Source organism: Protopterus annectens, chromosome 4.part1 (genome assembly GCF_019279795.1).
Source record: "Protopterus annectens isolate FY-2018-M chromosome 4.part1, PAN1.0, whole genome shotgun sequence".
NCBI lineage: Eukaryota > Metazoa > Chordata > Ceratodontiformes > Protopteridae > Protopterus > Protopterus annectens.
In genome coordinates this window covers 235,474,659-235,496,135 of record NC_056734.1, presented here as the reverse complement: position 1 = coordinate 235,496,135, position 21,477 = coordinate 235,474,659, and the positions used below count along the sequence as shown (strand labels likewise).

General features: G+C 41.9%; 1 protein-coding gene across 2 annotated transcripts in view; it reads left to right on the top strand.

Moving 5' to 3' along the window:
* The window catches only part of LOC122800825 (procollagen-lysine,2-oxoglutarate 5-dioxygenase 2-like), an 816,734-nt gene that overhangs the window by 233,295 nt on the left and 561,962 nt on the right, over window positions 1–21,477 (top strand). For both annotated transcript variants that reach the window (XM_044070112.1, XM_044070111.1), the window contains exon 3: window positions 10,152–10,288. In XM_044070112.1, coding sequence (XP_043926047.1) covers window positions 10,152–10,288 — 137 coding nt within the window. The remainder of the gene's footprint in view (window positions 1–10,151; window positions 10,289–21,477) is intronic.

Here is a 21,477-nt window from a genome sequence, read left to right as displayed (position 1 = left end):
AAAGCAAAACTACTAGATGCTCCCTTACAGCAGGATGTTCTTTTTGGAGTTAAAGCAGAAGAAGTTTTAAAGAAAATGGAAGATAAGGCAAAATCAATGCAGACAGTCAAAGATTTCCTACAAGTACAACCCCCTCGCTTCAGTAGAAACTGGCCAACAAAAAAATTGGTCCTTTCCAGCTGCTGACAGACCACAGAGGGGAAATACAGGCGCCCAAGGGGCAGAGGACAACCACAAGCCCAGTATAAACCTCGCCAATGGGGCACTACAACACAGAAGGGAGGAGAAGACAGGTCTCAACCCACTAGAAGGCAAACTCAATGACTTGCACCTCATCTGGCCAAGCAGTACCCTCTTGACAGCCCCCTTGGGGGGAAAACTCACACTTTTTGCAGACAACTGGCACATGGTCACAAAGGACAAATGGATCCTAGACATAATTTTACGAGGATACAGATTCCACTTTCACACCTTGCCAATGAAAAGAGGAATGCCAAACCTGCCACAAAATCAATGGGCAGAGGCACAAAAGCAAATTACAGCTCTCATAGACATGAGAGCCATTCAACTGGTACCTACTCAAGAGCAAGGCCAAGGATTTTACTCAAGGCTCTTTCTAGTACCCAGAAAGGACAATGCTTGGAGACCAATTCTGGACCTTTCAATTCTAAACACTTACTTACAAGTTCCCAAATTCAAGATGCTAACACTACAACAGCTACTTCCCATGTTGGGCAAGGAAACATGGCTAGTAACGTTGGACCTCAAGGAGGCATACCTGCATGTCCCTATCAGACAAATTTGCAGAAGATACCTCCATTTCATTGCAGGTTCAAGCCATTATCAATTCTTTGCACTGCCCTTTGGCTTATATACTGCGCCCAGAGTTTTCACAAAATGCCTGGCACCAGTAATTGCATACTGCAGACAAAGAGGAATTCAAATATATCCATACCTGGACGACTGCCTCATCCAAGCAGAAAGCAAAGACATTCTCTTACATCCTCTGGCCTTTGTGAAGCATCTACTAAATTGTCTGGGGTACACAGTAAACGAAAAGAAGTCAAAACTAGTACCCTCACAAAAAATGACATTCCTGGGTGCCAGCTTGGATACAATGGCCCAGAAGGCTTATCTAACACCAGACAAGCAACTACAACTGACTCAATATTTCAAGACAAGGGCAACAAAGACCCAATTAACTGCAAGAAAAATTCTGCAGGCTTTGGGCTTCATGGCATCTTGCATACTAATAATACCATTTGCAAAACTGTATATGAGGAAATTACAGTGGTACCTAAAAAGCGTATGGTCTCAACACAGCCACAGCTTGGACACGATGATATCTCTCATTCCCTGCCTTCAACAGGAGTTTCTATGGTGGTCACAGGCATGTCACCTCAACAAGGGTCAGCCTTTCACCTTACCCCCAACCAGGCAAACTATCACAACAGATGCTTCAGACTATGCCTGGGGGGCACACATGGCAGGACAATGCATTCAAGGCCTATGGACTGCAGAACAAAGAAAACTGCACATAAATCAAAAAGAGATGCTAGCTGTACAGAAAGCTCTGACAGCCTTCAAGGATCTTCTACATCCAGGACAACTTGCAATAAAGACGGACAACACCACAGTAATGTGGTACATAAACAAACAAGGGGGCACACATTCCTACCCTCTTTGCAGGCAAGCAATGATCTTATGGAACACAGCTCTGGCCTACCAAGTCCAGTTACAAGCTCAATTCCTGCCAGGACAGAAGAACACATTGGCAGACGACCTAAGCAGAAACATCAAAGATCCCCACGAGTGGAAACTAGACCCACAAATATTTACAATGATAACTCAGAAATGGGGCCTTCCAAACATAGACCTGTTCGCCAGTCCTCAAAACTACCAACTGACAAAATTTTGTACAAGGACATTCCACCATCAAGCTTGAAAAGTGGCCGCTCCCTCCTTCAGTTGGAAAAACCTGACAGCATATGCCTTTCCTCCATTACCTGTCCTCACAAAGGTTCTTTTGAAGGTCAAAAAGAGAAGCCACAACTGATTCTCATAGCCCCAGACTGGCCATGCCAGCACTGGTACCTGCTATTGAAGAATATGGCTCACAGCCCACCATGGATATTGCCTCAAATACCCCATTTGCTCACGCAACAAAACAAACAGATTCTACACAGCCAGCTCAAAACTTTAAATCTGGCTGCATGGCAAATCTACTAAACATCCAACCAGCTCCTCTTTCACAAGTGGTTCTGGATGTTATTCTAGAAGCCAGGAGGTCAAGTACCAGGAAGGCTTACTCGGACAAATGGAAAAGGTTTTGTGCCTGGAACCAAGCTAAAGGCCAAGACACAACTCAACCTCACATGCCTCACATTCTGCAGTATTTAGCTGAGATGTTGAACAAAGGACTTTCCTTTTCCTCAATTAAAATCCATGCTTCGGCTATTTCAGCTCCCTATGACACAAATCCACCTTTATTTTCAAATCCTCTTCTAAGGCAGTTCCTCAGAGGGGCAAAAAACATTAGACCACCTAGGAGAGCTCCTACACCAACATGGGACCTCAACTTTGTGCTGGAAAAACTAATGCTACCTCCCTTTGAACCAGCTTTCTCTGTAGACCTTCAGTTCCTATCTTGGAAGACTGCCCTGCTCCTGGCAATAACTTCAGCTAGGAGAGTCTCAGAACTACAGGCTCTAATGGCAGTGAAACCTTTCCTCATTTTTCATCAAGACAGAGTTTCTCTATGAACTAATCCTTTCTTTATGCCTAAGGTGGTTTCCAGTGTAGCTTTAAATCAAACCATCCACCTACCCACCTTCTTCCCCAATCCACAGAACAAAGGTGAGAGACTCCTGCATTCCTTGGACATTCACAGGCAGCTTCGTTACTACTTGGATAAAACTAAGACTTTCAAAAAAACTGACCAGCTCTTTGTATCCTATGCTACAGCCTCTCAAGAGAGGGCTATATCCAAGCAAACCATTTCAAAATGGATAGGTCATTGCATACGGTTCTGTTATACCCATCATGGGAAACCAGTTCCTGCTACCATTAGATCACACTCTATCAGGGCAACAGCTACCTTTACAGCCTTTCTCAGGGGGGTTCCTACCAAGGAAATTTTAGAAGCTGCAACTTGGAGTTCTGTACACACCTTCACCAAACACTATCACTTGCCTCTTTACTCTAAGTCCAGGGCGGGCTTTGCCAATGCAGTTCTGCAGGGCCTTATTGCCTCCACTAACCCTCTATGATACCTCCCCCCTACCTTAGCTTTGGGATTCAACCCAAGTGTGATGACTGCAGCAGGGTAACACGATGAACATAGTACAGTTTTGTACCTACCATAAATGTAGATGTTCGAGTGTTCACCCTGCTGCAGTCCAGGTTACCCTCCCTCCATCCCCTCTGATCTACTGGCTAAATCTCTGCTATGCCTTACTGATGTATTTGCTTATAGCTGAAGGGATTTTGTGTTTGTGCAGTGTTCACACCATTTGGTACTAATTCTGATCACCCTTTTGGGGGCACCTGACATCTAGGGCAAGAAAAACTGAAAAAAATGGCATCGGTTGCAATATATATACCCCTGGCGCACTGACATCAGGGATGAGGCGACAGCAACTGACATCGGACCAAGACTTTGGAATTCCGGCTGACTACGGGACCACCTGATGACAGGATAACCCAAGTGTGATGACTGCAGCAGGGTGAACACTTGAACATCTACATTTATGGTAGGTACAAAACTGTACTTTTTGGAAAACCTAAATTACTTTAAACATAAATTTGTTCTTAAAATAAGCATTAGAAAAAAGTAACATCTTTTTGTAAAAATAAAAATAGCAGCATATATTCTCTTTTTAAGGCAGAGTCAGAATTGTTTAAGATTTTAGGATCACAGTGCTGTGTCTTCTAGCTCATCCTCAATAATGGAATATTAATGTGTTGTACCATGTTACATATACTGACCAATGGCATATTTGTATTTCTGTTACATAATTATAGTACAACAAATACTCTTTGCAGTATTTCCTGATGTGGAGGGCAATACTGGCGTACGACGGATAGCCGAGAGATAACAAAAATATCATGCTGAAATATGAAGGTTCATCGTCCATGGTACAGTCATTAGTTCCCAGTAATGCCCACCATGAGGAGTCTTACTAGACTAATATAACAGCATGTGTACTTTCTTAACTGCTGTGCAATTTCACACGGTTTAGAAAACAGAAGCATTTTTTGTCACTATTTACTTATATAGCAGTACGATATGGATGTTTTATCATACAATATATACTTTCATGCAGCAGTTATAACTGTAAACAGCCATTTTAAATTATGTCATATAGACTAATGATTCTACTTAAATCTAAGAAAATTTAGAAGGCTCTGTCTGTATGTGTAGCTGAAGTCAGAAGGACTGTAATCAATGTATTAATTGGTTCAGAAAGCATCTGATCGCTCATTATTTTTGGAGTTGTAGTGCAAAAATTATCAAATGTTTTCTGTTATTTCTTACTTTGGTCTGTCAGATACGAAACCTAGTAAATAATATATCAATTGCTCTGTCACTATAGTAACTAAAGAAGGAATAATGCATTTCAGTCCAGTTATATTTATGTGCCCAGTCATGATTTTGCTTGACATCACTATGCAGTGAAAAGTGCATGAATCTGTGCTCATTTATTTATTTGGGATAAGAAATTTGTATGTAGAAAAGATCCACAAATCAAAAATAGATCATTGTTTGTAATGCATATGTATGGCTAGCAGTGCTTTGGAAGGAGGTTGCTGGAGACCAATAGCTCTAAATGGTCACAGCATGGAAATTTCATATAATTTTGTTGGTGTTACTTAAGGTAATTTGGGTGTATTTATTTTCTTTTTTTTTTTTTTTGTATTAAATTTTCTGACTCATTCATTTGTAATGGAAAGGTGTTTACTTACTTTTGATTTTTAGTTAAATTGTTTTGTGTGTGTGTGTGTGTGTGTGTGTGTGTGTGTGTGTGTGTGTGTGCGTGCATATTCATGTGTGTGTAGAACAGCAGCTGTTAAGTTTGAACATCCTAGCTGCATACCAGCATAAAGTTGCCTATAAAATATTGGAACAGGAGAATAATTTTTACCTTCCCATGACAATTCACAAAAATTTGATTAAACTGACCAATCTGGTTTCTATATGTTGCCACCTATCATACAGGGAATTTATTACTGGTCAATTATATATCGAGAACAACCTTTACTGGATGACATGCCTGGCATCCTCAAGAAGCTTATCTCATTTAGATTCTGAACAGGAGAACATAGTAGTAGAGATGATATACATTGTGAGGTGGCAGTCCCATTATAGTGACCAGAATTACCCCAGCCACACTGTGTTTTCAGGATGTAACTCAGTTGTCCCCTGCTACCACAAGTGTAAGGATGTTAATAGGTTCATAGGCGTTTAATAGGCTAATGACCATAAGAGCCTTTTTAAGTCTAGCCATGCTTCCCAAATTTCTGACAAGTTATAACACCCTTGATAAGTGTAAGCATAGGCCTGGGAGAAGAACCATTTACAGGTTGCCTGTGTCCATTAGAGACATAGGTGCCAAACCAGGGATGAATTTCTGGTTTCCCCATCCATTTGTCCAAGTTGCACTTGAATTGGGTTAGGGAGGAACTCTGCTTCACATGGATGGGGAGCCTGTTCCATAGACAGGGTAGTCTTTGGATTACATACCTTTCTCTCCAGCAGGTCCTATTTATATCACAGGCAAGGTTTAAGTCTTTAGAAGGGGTAATTCTGGTACCATTTGTTTTCTGGATATGCAGGAGGTCCATCAGAGTGGGGTCTGTATGCCAGGCATAGATCTCCATTCAAAAGCCTGTAGGAGACAGAATACAGGGATAAGGCCTTGAGACAGTCTGCATAGGACATTTTACTTACACCCTGTATTTTTTACTGAGGAACCTCTGTGGACATTCCAATTGTTGGATATGCCTGGTTGGGTACGTACCAAAGAGGACACTGTACTCAATGATATGTCTGATGAATGCTAAATACAGTGGAACAATAACTTCCTTGGACTTAGATGCCATACTTTTGTTTTTAGTTGAGCAACATAGAATGATTTCCTCACTACTGAAGACACGTGATGGCAAAAGGCTAGATTACTATCTATGTATGTCCCTAAGTCCCTGACTACTGGGTCAGCTCTAAGAGGTGTGTTGTCAATATGATAGTTATCAGGGGTTGATGACTTCCCAAAGGATACTATTATGCATTTCTTGGCATTTAGTTTTAGTCCATTGCTCTGATACCAGTTGTTTGTCTGTGTCAGCCCCTTCTGGAGAACATTTATGTCAGTGTAGGATTCAGTGACAGCTCCTAATTTGCAATCATCTGCAAATTTAGTCAGCCAGAGACCACTGACATTGGCCTTGACTTTGGAGAGCTAAGTGCCAAAAAGGAGAGGTCCCAGGACGGATTCCTGAGGGACTCCACTTGTGACTGCCCTGTTTGTAGAGGTGGACTTCCCAATTCTAACTTCCAGGGTCCTGTCTGTGAGCTATAGCTATGTAAGCAGAATACATACACACACACACACACACACACACACACACACACACACACACACACACACACACACACACACACACACACACATATATATTGAGAGAGAGACATGTATATACATGCTCATGCTGTTTGTATTTTCTTCATTCTAACATGAAATGGATAGACAAGAAGAACTTCCACATATCCACCACTCCTTTCACAATTATTTAATGCTGGAATGTGTATGTGGTAATCTAATAAGGTTTTTGCTGAAGTTGTTAAGAATCAGGGAGGTAGTCAATGTCAGTAGTTATCTGTTAAGGGGCATGGTATTTGAGTTAACTGTATGTGTAAGTCAAGATAAGCATACAGTGTAACAAGTAGTGGTAATGTAGCCTTCGGGGGTGTCCTGCAGAACTGTCTTATAAATGGGCCCAGAGTCAGGAAGTTACTCAGTGTCTATTATAGGTTCATAGGTAGGTACTAGGCTATTGGCCTGAGGGCCTACGTAAGCCTATCCAACAACGTTCCCTGGCTTGCGCCACCCAAGAAAGTTATTTTCCTGTGCCACTGTCGAGCAGAGCCACAGAAGTGATTCCCGGGGTGTATTTCCTATTTCCCATCCACTCATCAGGATTTTTCTTGAAGAGTGCTAATGAAGAACTTTGCTTGAAATAGATGGATAGCCTGTTCCAGAGTATGGGAAGTCTCTGGGACAGGAATCTATCTCTCCAGCATGTCCTGTTTATTGTGGTGACAAGGTTTAGGTCCCTAGTCCGTGTAGCTCGGATGGATTGGGATTTCTGTAGGTGTAGCATGTCCAACAGCTCTGGGCTTGACATAGCTATATATGTTAGGCAAAGATCACCTCGGAGTAGGTGATATGCTGTGGAATAAAGCTGGAGTATTTTGAGACGGTCAGTGTAAGGCATCTGTTTGAGGCTAGTAGTCCTCTTTGTGAGGTACTTTTGTGGCCTTTTCAGCTGCTGCAGATGTCTTGTGAGGTACATTCCAAAAGGGGCGTTGTACTCTATAATGGGTCTAATGAGTGTCGAGTAGAGGGGAACAATGACCTCTTTTTTCCTGAAAGAGAGCTCTTTTATGATGAGGTCTGCCACATAGAAGGACTTCCTGACTACTGTGGCGATGTAACTATCAAAGGAGAGACTACTGTCCACCTGGGTCCCAAGGTCTCTTTTCACACATTCGGTGTTAAGTAGACTGTTGTCTATGTAGTAGTTCATGGGTGCAGAGTTTTTACCAAAGGGGATGACAATGCACTTTTTGGCATTGAGCTTGAGGCCATGGCTTTGACACCAGGCACCTGTCTCAGCAAGGCCCTTGTGTAGGATTTCCACATCATTTGGGGACTTGACTATGGTTCCTAGTTTGCAGTCATCTGTGAACTTCATTAGCCAGAGGCCTTCTGAGTTAGCCTGTACTTCACAGAAGTAGATACCAAACAGGAGAGGTCCCAGGACTGAACCCTATGGTACTCCACTTGTCACTGGTTTGAGGTCAGATTTGGAGTGTGCAACTTTTACAGTGTGGGTTCTGTCAGTGAGCCAGTTGGCAACCCATCATGTGATATAGGAATTTATACCTAGTTTTGTGAGTTTAGCTATAATTCCAGAATGGGGGATGATGTTGAAAGCCTTGGTGAGGTCAAGAAAGGCTGTGTGAACCACCTTACCCTCATCTACGGCTTTGGTGACTACCTCAAAGAAGTCGATCAGGTTCAGGAGGCATGATCTGCCTTTCACAAACCCGAACTGGGTGGGATCCAGAGTTTGGAGGTTACCAAAGTCTTTGTTTATGAGTTCCATGATGATACATTCCATTGCCTTGCAGACCCGGCTTGTCAGGCTACTAGGGTGATAGTTCTCGGGATCAGTGGAGGTTCCCCCTTTGTGGGGTGGGATAACTGTTGCTGTATGCCATTCAGTGGGCACAAAGCCTGATGTGAGGCTATGATTGAACATGGTACTTAGGTGGGGAGTCAGTTTGTTCTGAAGTTCATGTAGAATGCAGCGTGGGATGTTGTCCGGTCCCATGGATGTTGTGGCTTTAGAGAGTGCAACTTTTACCTGCATAGTTGTGATTACAGAGACTCTGCATTCTTCCTGTATAGATATGGGCCCTTTAGGGGGTGGGGTGGGGGGTAAAGTTAGCACTGAACCTATCTGCCAGGATGTTGGCAATATCAGTTGGTTCTGTAATTTTTCATGCTGTTGTGCTGCAACTCAGAGCAGATCTGGGTGTTGCCACTGAGATTGTTGACATAGCTATAGAATGCTTTGTGGTTGTCTTTAGAATTAGTGGTGATTTTGTTTTCGTAGCTAGCTTTGGCGGATCTTATAAGGGATCTATGCTTCTTACTGAGGCTGACCATAGCATCTTGGTTCTGTTTGGGATAGCATGATCCATGCACTCGTGTAAGTGCTTATATAGTGCAGTCGTAACTGTATTGTCTATCTGCATGGGTGTCATGAAGTTTACCACTTCTGTATTAAGAAGCATGAAGTTGGATTTGGAGAAATCTTTTACCGTGGTTTCTTTAATGGGGGGTGGGGGCGGGATGTGGATATCAAGGGTGATTAGCTTATCATTGGATCGGACCAACAAGGAATTGACTTCAGGTGTGGAACACCGGTCACTCATGTTGGCAATGACCAGGTCTAGGATATTGTTGCCCCTAGTGTGGGTGTAGATAAGTTGATCCAGAGCATTGGAGTTTATGAATTCCAGAAAGTGTTGTGTGAAGGAATTGGTACACAAGTAGTTTTCCCAGTTAATGGGAATTCAGTTCTGCAGTTATCCAGAACTGTCTTATAAATGGGCCTTGTGAGGTAATGCAGGACTCCCCCATGAAAATACAAGCAGCAACCGGAATTTTTGAAACTCACTTTCCCTACTTTTGGTGAATAATAACAGTCTTTCTTTAAATAAACATAACTTTTAACAAACAAAATATACAGCACCCTTCTAAAGCAGTTTTTATCCTCTTTCAGCAAAGTAAAATGCTACCATAAGTATTATATGCTTACATTAAAAGTACAACAAATAAAAACTGTTTGATTGATAGTGGTCCTTTATCTTTCAACTCTGTATGACATCTGTGCCGAATATTTACAAAAGACAATACAGTTATAATGCTGTATTACAGCACTAAGAAGTGTTTGCATAAAACATAAGTTTATAATAAAATTTGTTAGTGCCAGTTTCTGTAGCAGGAGTTGCTGCAGCCCTTGGGCATTAATCATTTTTACAAAATGGCTACTCACCATCATTTCAAGCTATAGTATCCAAAAAAAAAATGTTCAGGCTTAATATCTAAAATGTTGCTTCTTTTGGAAATTAAAAATTCAGGCTCTGCTAGGCAGCTAAGTATTGTCCTAAGAAGGAGAAAGATTTCAGTTACCCTTTTGTTTCTTAATTTTTTGAGAATTAAAATATGTGCCATAGGTAGCAGAAAGATCATAAATGTACTCCTGTATTACTTACTTTTTTAGTTAATGCTGTGAGATCAGTATTAGGTAATGTTTCACATAAATGCTTTGCTTATCCTGGGCATCTTCTTTTTACACAGGTTCTAGGTCAAGGAGAAGCATGGAAAGGTGGCGATGTAAGCAACTCAATAGGTGGTGGTCAGAAAGTGAGGCTACTGAAAGAAGAAATGAAAAATCATGCTGAACAAAAAGATCTGGTAGTAATGTTTGTTGACAGGTAAGTTTACAGCTTTAATTAAAAACTACAGCAGCAACAGCACCAGCCAGAAAGCATGAACATAGAACAAAAATGTTAACGCGTTCCTGTGAGAACCCTAACGCATTTGTGCAACACATACGACACGTTCAAATATGTTTGTGTGTGTGTGTGTGTGTGTGTGTGTGTGTGTGTGTGTGTGTGTGTGTGTGTGTGTGTGTGTGTGTGTGTGTGTGTGTGTGTGTGTGTGTGTGGTACAGTGTAGTACTGGTCAGTTACCAGTTACTTCATGTCAAAATCATTAGAGAAATGTGTTCATCCTGCCAGCATATTGATTTCCTTTAGCTTAATGGAGCGGGATCAGTGGGGTGAAAGAAATTTCTCTTTTTTCCCATCATTGTGCAGTCACAGAAGCAATATATTTAAAGACATGCAGCAGGGTTTGTGGGAGCTGCCCCCCCCTGCAAAGGCAGTATTTTACAGACTTTGTGTTCTTGTCATTGCATGGGATTCAACAGTCAATTGATGTAATGGGAATCGATGAGAGTTTTGTCAATATGTGTATTATATTTATGTATACCTATATCTATGTCTATCTATAATATATATACACACACATTTATATATATATATATATATATATATATATATATATATATATATATATATATATATATATATATATGGGTCACTGTTGAATTATCCAAAAAACAATCCATCGAAATGTGTTTCCGATAATTCAGTTTAGCGAAAGTGCATCTTGTCGAAAATGCAAACTTTCGACTATGCACTTTCGCTAAACCCAAAATAACCACAAAAACCCCCCCAAAAAACAAAAAGAAACAAAAAACATTAAGCATTGTTATGCAGGGGGGCAAGCCCCCCTGCATCCCCCATGTGGGGGGCTGTGCCCCCACAACCCCCTCTACTTTATTATTCTTACTCCGAGATCACACTACAGTGGGGAAAAGGAAATATTCCCTTATCCCCACTGTAGTACGATGTCATCAATAGTTCCACTAGTTGTAAATCAACAGTATACGTTGATTTACAACTAACGATGCATGCAGACTGCATGCTGTCTTTGTGTTTTCTATTTAGCGAAAGTGCATTTCGACAAAATGCACTTTCGCTAAATTGTGATTGCTGAAACACAAATGTGCTAATTTGTGTTTTGACAATCTAACAAGGACCTATATATATATATATATATATATATATATATATATATATATATATATATATATATATATATATACATATACTAGTAAAGTGACATAAACATGTTGCCATCGATAGTCAAAAAACTGAAACATAATAAGACCTAAAGTGAAAAAGACTGAAACACAAAACACCAACAAAACTGAAGATATAGTAGGGAGGGGTTTATGCCCTTTCCCCACTACTGTGTGACCTTGGAGTTAATACATATAATTAGCAGGGGGTGCAGGGATGCTAGGGGACTTGTCCCTCTGCAAAAACAGTGCAAAATGTAGTTCAATGTTGTCAGATTTCTCAGCGGTTTTCTGTTATGTTAGAGTTTGTTACAGTTTTCAGTTTCCCCATTGAGTTCAAACAGCCGTTACTGCCATTCCTAACTACTACTGACTTTACCATAGACACCCAAGTATAACAAGTAATCATGAATGAAAATGACGGACTACTTCTTAAATCCACTTCCAGTGACTGCACTTCATGAAATTTACAGAATGATTTTAGTCACAAATGGCACTATTTCACAAATGCAATGCTTTTTTATGAAATACCTGATAACAATAGGCTGGAAATGCCTCTCCTCCTCCACCTAATGGTAACAAAGGGATACTTTGCCAGTTGAAGTGTCTGACCTAACATATTTTGTTTAATTTAACCTATCCCGTGGACAGTACCACTTCTGCTGAAGACCTCATTGATGGATCAAAAATAAACAATCAGTTAATTAACCCCATGAAATCAGCTATAATAATGCCCCCCCACCAGACACTTTCAGATTTCCATCCGTCTTTCAAAGTCAGAGTAGTAGGCAGGTGTGGCCTTCTTAGGGCTACTGCTGTAGGTTGAGGGACGTGTGTTGATCTATAAGACAGTCTAAAGTTGTCTTTATCCTCCAGGCTGCATTCACTTCTTAATCTGCTGATTTAGTTCTTGAGAAAGCCAAGACAAAGTATGGCTTCATATGTCTGAAATGCCTAAGTGGGCAGCTAGAGTTTTGGATTAATAATAGATTATTACAGGCATCTAACGCTTCTTCTTTAGTTCAGTATTCAGTAGGTGGGACTGGTCTATGCCATGCAGTTTAGTTAGTTACACAAAGTGATGTCTTTGTATGGAAGGAAGAAGGGCCCTTTATTAAGGTAGGGGGTTTGGATGTTTAAAGAATCGTTTGGAAATGACATTGCATTGATCACAGAGACTGTTGGGAACAACTCTGTACATTTTCTCTTTTTTCACCTTCAATGTATTCAAATGATACCTGAAATGATGACTTGTGCCAGATTATATGTCAAATGCAATGATGTATTGTGACCACTGGGCATAGGCAGCTTGTAGTCCGAGGTTGTAGGCCTTGCATCTGTCACCATCCATAGTATATCAGTATTAGTCACATTATAAATAAGAGCAACACAACCGTGCCTGTCACGGTCAGCAAGCAGTTTGACTTCATAAAGGCTATATAATGCCTCTGTGTTTTATTTAAAAACGTATTATCATTTCACATCATCAAAACTTAGAACACAAAGAATTAGGTTCAAAACTATAATACCATACCTCATTTCTCTTATAGGACTTAAATTTTTAGAAAATGTAACAAAAATATTTTCACAGCCCCTAGCCAGTCACATTAAACATTTTGGGAGGCTATTTTACATTTATTTCTGCCATTGCAATAGGAAATAGAAAGAACAATCCTTTGTTTAAGTAGTTATCTGTTAGGGAGCATGGTCTTTGAGTTAACTGTATGTGTACGTCAAAATAAGCATATAGTGTAACCAGTGGTGGCAATGTAGCCTTAGGGTGTTCATCCTTAATATTTCATAGGCCATATGTTGATGGTGTTGTAATTTCTTGAATTGAATCTTGAATATCTTGAATTTTCAATCTGTTTAATTATCTATCCATCTATCTATCTATCTATCTATCTATCTATCTATCTATCTATCTATCTATCTATCTATCTCTGATGGTCGCATCAGTAAAATTAAGTTTGTACCAATGTAATCTTACTATTGACCCATGTTTTCTTTTGACCACAACAACTGGCTTTATCACTAACTACTGTATTGTACTGTGCATTGATATCAGTGCCTTATAAACTTTTCTTATGCTGCTCAGGTATCCAGTGATCCAAGATCAAGGAAGCACTTTTTTGCCATGGGTTATGTATCTAAAACCTGCTACTGCCAAACATCACAAATGTTGCTGAACCAGTAACATTGAGACACAAACTTGAATGGGAATCTTGTAGGTAATCACTGTCAGCCAGAAACTCTTTCTCTCTCTCTCTCTCGCTCTCACACACTCTTTTTCTTTCTTTCCTCCCCTGTCTCCAGTTCTCCGTCTCTCATTCTTTCTCTTTCTGTCCATGTTTCATTCTGTCTCACTATCTCTATCCATACCTCTCAACTGTTACGATTTTCAGAGAAAGTCCAGATTTTTGCTTCATATTTTTTGGTTTGTTTCTCCTAAAATTATGGTTTTCTGGCAAATCACTGGCAAATCATTGAGGATTGAAGTCAGAAGATAATGACAAATTCGAGTTTCAGGCTTTATACCCTTCAGGAAATTCATGTTAATGCAAAACCTTTTAGTCTATCAACCTTTTGAGTTTGTAAGAGCAATATCTAAAAAATATCCATATTTTTGGGCCTTTGTCCTCTTATTGTTTATGGCTTTGTCCAGCTTTCTTGCTTTACGAGGTTGAGAGGTTTGTCTGTGTCTCTGCCATTCAGCTACAGCTCTGACTCTCTGTATCTGTCTTTCCCTCTCTCTTACTAGACTCTAAATTCCTCGTTTTTTAAGCAAATCAGGAAGTTATCTATGTACGGTGATACTGAATAAAATTTCTCTAAAGATTCTTTAATGGATGCTATATGTAAGCTGTTAAACTGATATCCAAAATGACTTTCATTCTTCAACATTTAGTGTTACATTAAAATTATGACATTGTGAACTGTAAACAGCACAAACATGGCTGAAAATGGTCTGCACATAACCAGATCGCATTATATAAGAAATATATAAGCCATAAAAGAATAATGCATGATTATTCACTTAGCAATTTGTGAGGCTAAACAATACGAAATGTTAGGTTCATTCTGCCTGTCTGTAGTAAAGATTCATGACTTCCCTATTCACTTTATATAGTTAATTAATTATTTATTTATTGTTTATTTTGTTAAATCTGTACCCATAGCAAAATCCAAAGATATCCCTTTTTATTCACCTGGATGAGTAAGCAATGGAATAAAAAATATGTATACAGAGGAACAAGCACTGAAGTAAAACAATGCAAACATTGCTATGCAGAGGATAATATTGAAACAGTATGGTAATATCCTTAATGAGTAAGCTTTAGTTACAAAAGTTTTACTCCCAGTACTACAATATCTGCACACTGCTTTCACAATACTGTTGTACTACAATATCTGTACATTGTTTTCACATGCTGTTTTATCGCTGCTACTTGTTCCTCTGAACCTAGGAATATATAAATGATAAGCTCTTACAATGGGTCGGCATTTGGTAATAGGGTCATAGATTCATAGGTAGGTACTAGGCTATCTGCCCGAGGGCATTTATAAGCCTAGCCGGAGTGTGTCGGCTTTCAATGCCCCATTGATTAATTAACTGATTCTCTGTCAAGCAGAGCCAATGAAGTGATCCCATGGGTGTATTTTCTGTTACCCATCCACTCATCAAGGTTTCTCTTGAAGAGTGTTAGTGATGGGCTTTGCCTGATGTAATTTGGAATTTTGTTCCAAAGCATGGGGAGTCTCGGTGACAGGAATCTATCCCTCCAGCATGTTCTGTTTATTTTTGTGGTGAGGTTTAGCTCACTAGAGCGCATGGCTCGTAGTGACTTGGATTTCTTTAGGTGGAGCATGTCCATCAATTCTGAGTTGGACATGGCTTTGTAAGTCAGGCAGAGATCACCTCTGAGTAAGCGGTATGCCACTGAGTACAGCCGGAGTTTTTTCATTTGGGCTGCATAGGACATATGTTTGAGACCAGTAATCCTCTTGGTGAGGTACTTTTGTGGTCTTTCCAGCTGTTAGAAGTGTCTTGTGAGGTACATCCCAAATGGGACATTGTACTATATGATGGGTCTAATGAGTGACGAGTAGAGGGGCACTATAACCCCTTTGTTTCTAGGTGCGAACCCTTTAGTAATTAGATGGGCCACGTAGAAGGATTTCCTAACTACTTTGGCAATATGATTGTCAAAGGAGAGATTACTATCTACCTGGGTCCCCAGATCTCTTATTACCTCTTCTGTATTAAGGGGGCTGCCACCTATGTGTTAATCCGTGGGTGTTTTTTTTTCCAAACAGGATGACTATGTATTTTTTGGCATTTAGCTTGAGGCCATGACTTTGACACCAGGTGTCCATCTCATTAAGGCCCTTTTGGAGGATGTCCATGTCAGCCGGAGAGTCAATTATGGCTCCCAGTTTGCAGTCATTGCCGAACTTGGTTAGCCATAGTCCTCCTGTGTCTGCCTGTACTTCTGAGAAGTATATGCTGAACAGTAGGGGTCCCAGAACTGAGCCTTGCGGGACACCACTCGTAACTGGTTTAGAGTCGGACCTGGAGCCCGCTATTCTTATCGTTTGAGTTCTGTCTGTAAGCCACTTGGCAGCCCATCTCATGATGTAGGGGCTTATGTTCAGACTGGTGAGTTTTTCTGTAATACCTGAGTGGAGAATGGTGTCAAAAGCCTTGGCGAGGTCAAGGTAGACTGTGTGAACCACCTTTCCCTCTTCTATGGCCTTGGTGACTGTCTCAAAGAAGTCAACCAGGTTTAGTAGGCATGATCTGCCCTTAACAATGCCAAACTAGGTTGGGTTAAGTGTTTGGAGTTTCCCAATGTCTTTGTTAATGAGTTCCATGATGATGCGCTCCATAGCTTTGCAGACCAGGCTAGTCAGGCTTATAGGGCAATAGTTACCAGGGTCCGTTGTGGCCCCTCCTTTGTGGAGAGGAATAACCGTTGCTGTGTGCCATTCTATGGGCACGTAGCCTGTGGAGAGGCTGAGGTTGAACAGTGTGTTTATGTGGGGGGGTTAGTTCGTTCTGTAGTTCGTGCAAGGCACAGCCTGGCACAACATCTGGTCCCATTGACGCTGTGTTTTTGGCTTTTGAAAGGGCTGATGTCCTTCAAGAATGCAACTGCAGTCCTGACATATGGGTTGTCCTGCCTCAGGCAGCCCTTCGGTCAGCCGGATTCCAAAGTCTGGGTCCGGCGTCGGCTGATGTCACCTCTTCCCCGACGTCAGAGCGGCTGGGGTATAAAGGTATCAGCCGATGCCATCTTCTTCAGTCTTTCTTGCCGCGCGGTGCCCGAAGCAGAAGCAGTTCGCAAGTAACGGTCGGCCAGCTCCTGTGTTTTCAGATACCGAAGTCATCAAAAAGCTAAGTACCCCATTGGGGAACCTTCTCTTGCCTCAGCCGATGTCAGACAAAACTGAAAAAGTTAATAATTGTTTGTCTTGTGGTAAACAAATACATCATAAGGACTTCCATTCTTACTGCCTTCCCTGCCTTGGCCCAGACCACGACGTCTCGGCCTGTGCTGCCTGTGCTTGCTTCAACAAGTGCACACTTAGGCGCCGGGCAGAATTTGCTGAAGACTTTTTTGGGGAAAATTACTCCTATATCATGCCGTCGGAACTTCAGACAGCGCATGTTTCCATAAAACGAAAGGACCGGGACCGACCTTCGTGGCCCGCGACTTCCACCGACACCACGCCTAAGCCTACCGTGAGTGCATCGGTCTCTTCGGAGATGGTAATTCAACTGCTCCGGGCCGACGACACCGCTTTACTGCACACTTCGGTCCCGGAGGTTTCCCCGGTGCCAGTTGTTATTTTTCCTCCTGAAACCGAAGCCCAAGATTTGCCTGACACCATACCGGTGGACAAAATTACTCCAGCACGTGGGGCAGCTAGGCCTCCTGTGTCTATGTCCATCAAGGCATTCACACGTGCTAAGGCTGCCAGCCAGGCTAAGTCTCACCCTCCTAAATCTTTTTCACAGACTCCCTCTTCGGATAAACAGATCATGACATTAGCTGCAGATCTAATTTCTTTAATCAGGGGCTCTCAGGCTCATCCAGACAGAGGTTCTCAGCCGCCTTCAGACAAAAGGTCTAGGGTTGAGCAGACAGATACCCTTTCCTCAGATGAAGCCTCTGGTGAGTCAGGCCTTTCAGATTCCCAGGAAGAACCCTTCCCGGCCCACGAGGATTCTGATGCAGATGAATCCATCCCCTCTGCCTCTCCTCCTGAGGATATTTCTTTCGGGAAAATTCTCCACTCCATGAGAAAGCATTTTCAGTGGCAGGGCCAGGATTTCTCCGACTCCAGGAAAAGGCTTCAGACCTTCCTTAAGTTACCCCAGCACAGGCCTTTAGCTATTCCCCCTGTGTTAGATGTATTGGATGATGTGTACTCAGACTCCAGTACTTCTCCTGACTCTCTCCCTCCTGCTCCTGTCAAGCCAGACAGATATTACAGGGTTCCTGAAACTCATAAGCATCTCTTTAAGGCCCACTCTGTTGATCTAGAAACTATTTCTCATGGGCCCAAAGGAGTGGCCACTTCCACGGCCAAGAATCCTTTGCCCGCAGACAGGGAATCTAGGTCTCTGGAGAGGTGGGGTAAGAAAGTTTATACCTCTACCACCCTTGCCATGAGGGCTCTTAACTGTCTTTTTCATATGTTTCAGTATCAGGATTTTCTGATGGATGATTTGCAGAAAAAGTTAGCCTCTCCTGAGCCTTTAGATAGAAAGGCTTTGCAGGATTTGGTTCATAATACTCAGCAGGTTAGCAATCCTTTTCTTCAGTGTGGTTATGATGCATTGGAAGCTTCATGTAGGGCAGCTATGACAGGGGCTGTTATACGTAGACATGCTTGGTTGAAAGAACAGTCATTGCCAGATCATGTTAAAGTAAAGCTTCTAGATGCACCTCTGGAAAAAGACAAGCTATTTGGTGCTAATGCACAGGGTGTGTTGAAATCAATTGAGGAAAAGGCTAAATCAGTACAAACAGTCAAAGATTTCCTCCAGGTTCAGCCACCAAGATTCAGCAGAAATTGGCCATCGAAGAATTGGTCCTTTCCAGACACTGACAAGTTTCAAAGGGGAAAAAGCAGGCATGCTCGAGGTAGAGGGCAGTACCGAGGTTCCTACAGGGGCCGCCAATGGCAACCAACTAATCAGAGAAGTGGCGCAGGGACTCCCACTGCTCCACAGGGACAATCACAATGACTTGACTTTGACACCACCGACCAAGGCTCAACTGGAAGCTCCTTTAGGCAGAAAGTTATCCTTATTTTCAAAAAATTGGCACGTTTTTACAAAGGACGGATGGATTTTGAACATAATAGACAAAGGTTACAGGTTCCACTTCCATACCTTACCAACAAGACAAGGCATGCCAAACCTGCCACACAATCAGAGGGCAGAGGCACTCATACAAGTTTCAAAGCTGCTACAAATCAAAGCTATAGAAAAGGTTCCTCCTCAGGAACAAGGCCAGGGATTCTACTCAAGACTGTTCCTTGTTCCAAGAAAAGAAAAGCAATGGAGACCTATACTGGACTTGTCCGCTCTAAACACTTTTCTCATTGTGCCAAAATTCAAAATGCTGACATTACAGGAACTTCTTCCCATGCTGGGCAAGGAGTCTTGGCTGGTTACTCTGGACCTCAAGGAGGCATACCTGCATGTCCCAATCAGACACAGCTGCAGAAGATACCTCAGATTTCTTGCAGGGTCAGAGCATTATCAATTCTCAGCATTGCCTTTTGGCTTATCTACTGCGCCCAGAGTATTCACGAAATGCCTGGCATCAGTAATTGCACATTGCAGACTTCAGGGGATACAAATCTACCCTTATCTGGACGACTGCCTTATACAAGCGGACAGCCAGCAAGCCTTGATAAGAAACTTGGACTATGTCATTCACTTACTACAGGCTTTGGGATACACAGTCAACATTCAAAAATCAAGACTACTGCCATCCCAACAAATAATTTTTCTAGGAGCCAAACTGGACACAAACTCACAAATGGCTTTCCTCACAGAAGAAAAACAAGGACAATTCCCAGATTACTTCAAAAGCCTAGCAGAGCTCACCCAGATGACTGCAAGGAAAATCCTGCAGGCCCTGGGTTTCATGGCATCTTGCATTCTCCTGATTCCACTGGCAAGACTACACATGAGAAAACTACAATGGTACCTAAAAAGTCTATGGTCTCAACACAGCCACAACTTAGAAGCAATTATTCCACTCATTCCATGTCTACAAAAGGAATTTTTGTGGTGGGCACAAGCAAGCCAGTTAAACAAAGGCATGTCTTTCAACAAACCTCAAGCAAGCCAAACCATTACAACAGACGCCTCAGATCATGGATGGGGGGCGCACATGGAAGGCAGATGCATTCAAGGGCAATGAGCTCCCCGGGAATTGCATCTGCACATCAATCAAAAAGAGATGCTGGCAGTGATTCATGCAATTGAGGCCTTTGGAAAATTTCTTCAACAAGGTCATCTGCTAATAAAGACAGACAACACCACTGTTATGTGGTACATAAACAAACAGGGAGGCACCCATTCTTACCCCCTTTGCAGACTAACAATGACTCTTTGGGAAAAGTCCCTGAAACTGAACATACAGTTGCAATCCCAGTTTGTTCCAGGCAAGGAAAATATTCTGGCGGACAGTCTGAGCAGAAACATTCTGGACCCGCACGAATGGATGTTGCATCCAGACATTTTTTCACAAATAACTCAGGCATGGGGAAGGCCAGACATAGACCTCTTTGCCTCACACCACAATCATCATCTGAAAAAATTCTGCTCAAGGACACACCATCCTCAAGCATGGAGAATAGATGCTCTCTCCTTCAGCTGGAATTCTCTAACAATCTATGCATTCCCGCCTCTACCATTAATGACCAAGGTGTTACTGAAGATCAAAGCAGAACAACTGAAAGGCATTTTGATAGCTCCAGACTGGCCAAGACAGCGCTGGTACCCATTACTAAGGAGCATAACTCGCACCAAGCCGTGGCCCCTGCCTCTATGGCCTCTGCTTATAACTCAGCACAATTACAGGACTGTTCACCCAAACCTGCAAACATTGCAACTGACAGCTTGGAGGGTTACATGACTTCTCCCCATATATCTCTCTCCAAAAAAGTTCAAGAGATCCTACTGGAAGCATGCAGGCCTTCCACCAGAAAAACTTATTTAGCCAAATGGAAGAGGTTCAACATCTGGAATGCCAACAAGGGTCAGGATGCATCAGTAATGAACATCCCACAGATTCTAGAATACTTGTCAGAAATGCTTCACAATGGCCTTTCATATTCTTCCATAAAAATACACGCTTCAGCAATTTCAGCAAAATACAACTGTGATCCACCTGTGTTTTCACATCCTTTGCTAAGACAGTTTCTAAGAGGGATAAAGAATATCAAACCTCCAAGAAAACCACCAGTACCTGCATGGGACCACAATTTTGTCTTGGAAAAATTAACTCTTCCTCCTTTTGAGCCAGCAGCATCTTCAGAATTGCAATTTCTCTCCTGGAAAACAGTTTTCCTGTTGGCAATTACTTCAGCAAGAAGAGTCTCGGAGATACAGGCCCTCATGGCAGTACCTCCATTTCTCATTTTCCATCAGGACAGAGTCTCTTTAAGAACCAATCCTTCATTCATGCCAAAAGTGATATCCAGGGTTTCTCTAAATCAAGCAATTCACCTGCCTACTTTCTTTCCCAATCCTCAAAATAAAGGAGAAAAGCTTCTGCACACTTTGGACATACACAGGCAATTGCACTATTACTTGGATAGAACAAAGGCCAGCAGAAAGTCTGACCAACTATTTGTAGCTTACGCTCCTGGAGTACAAGGGAAGGCAATTTCCAAACAAACAATTTCAAAATGGATTGGAAACTGCATCAGATTCTGCTACTCTTT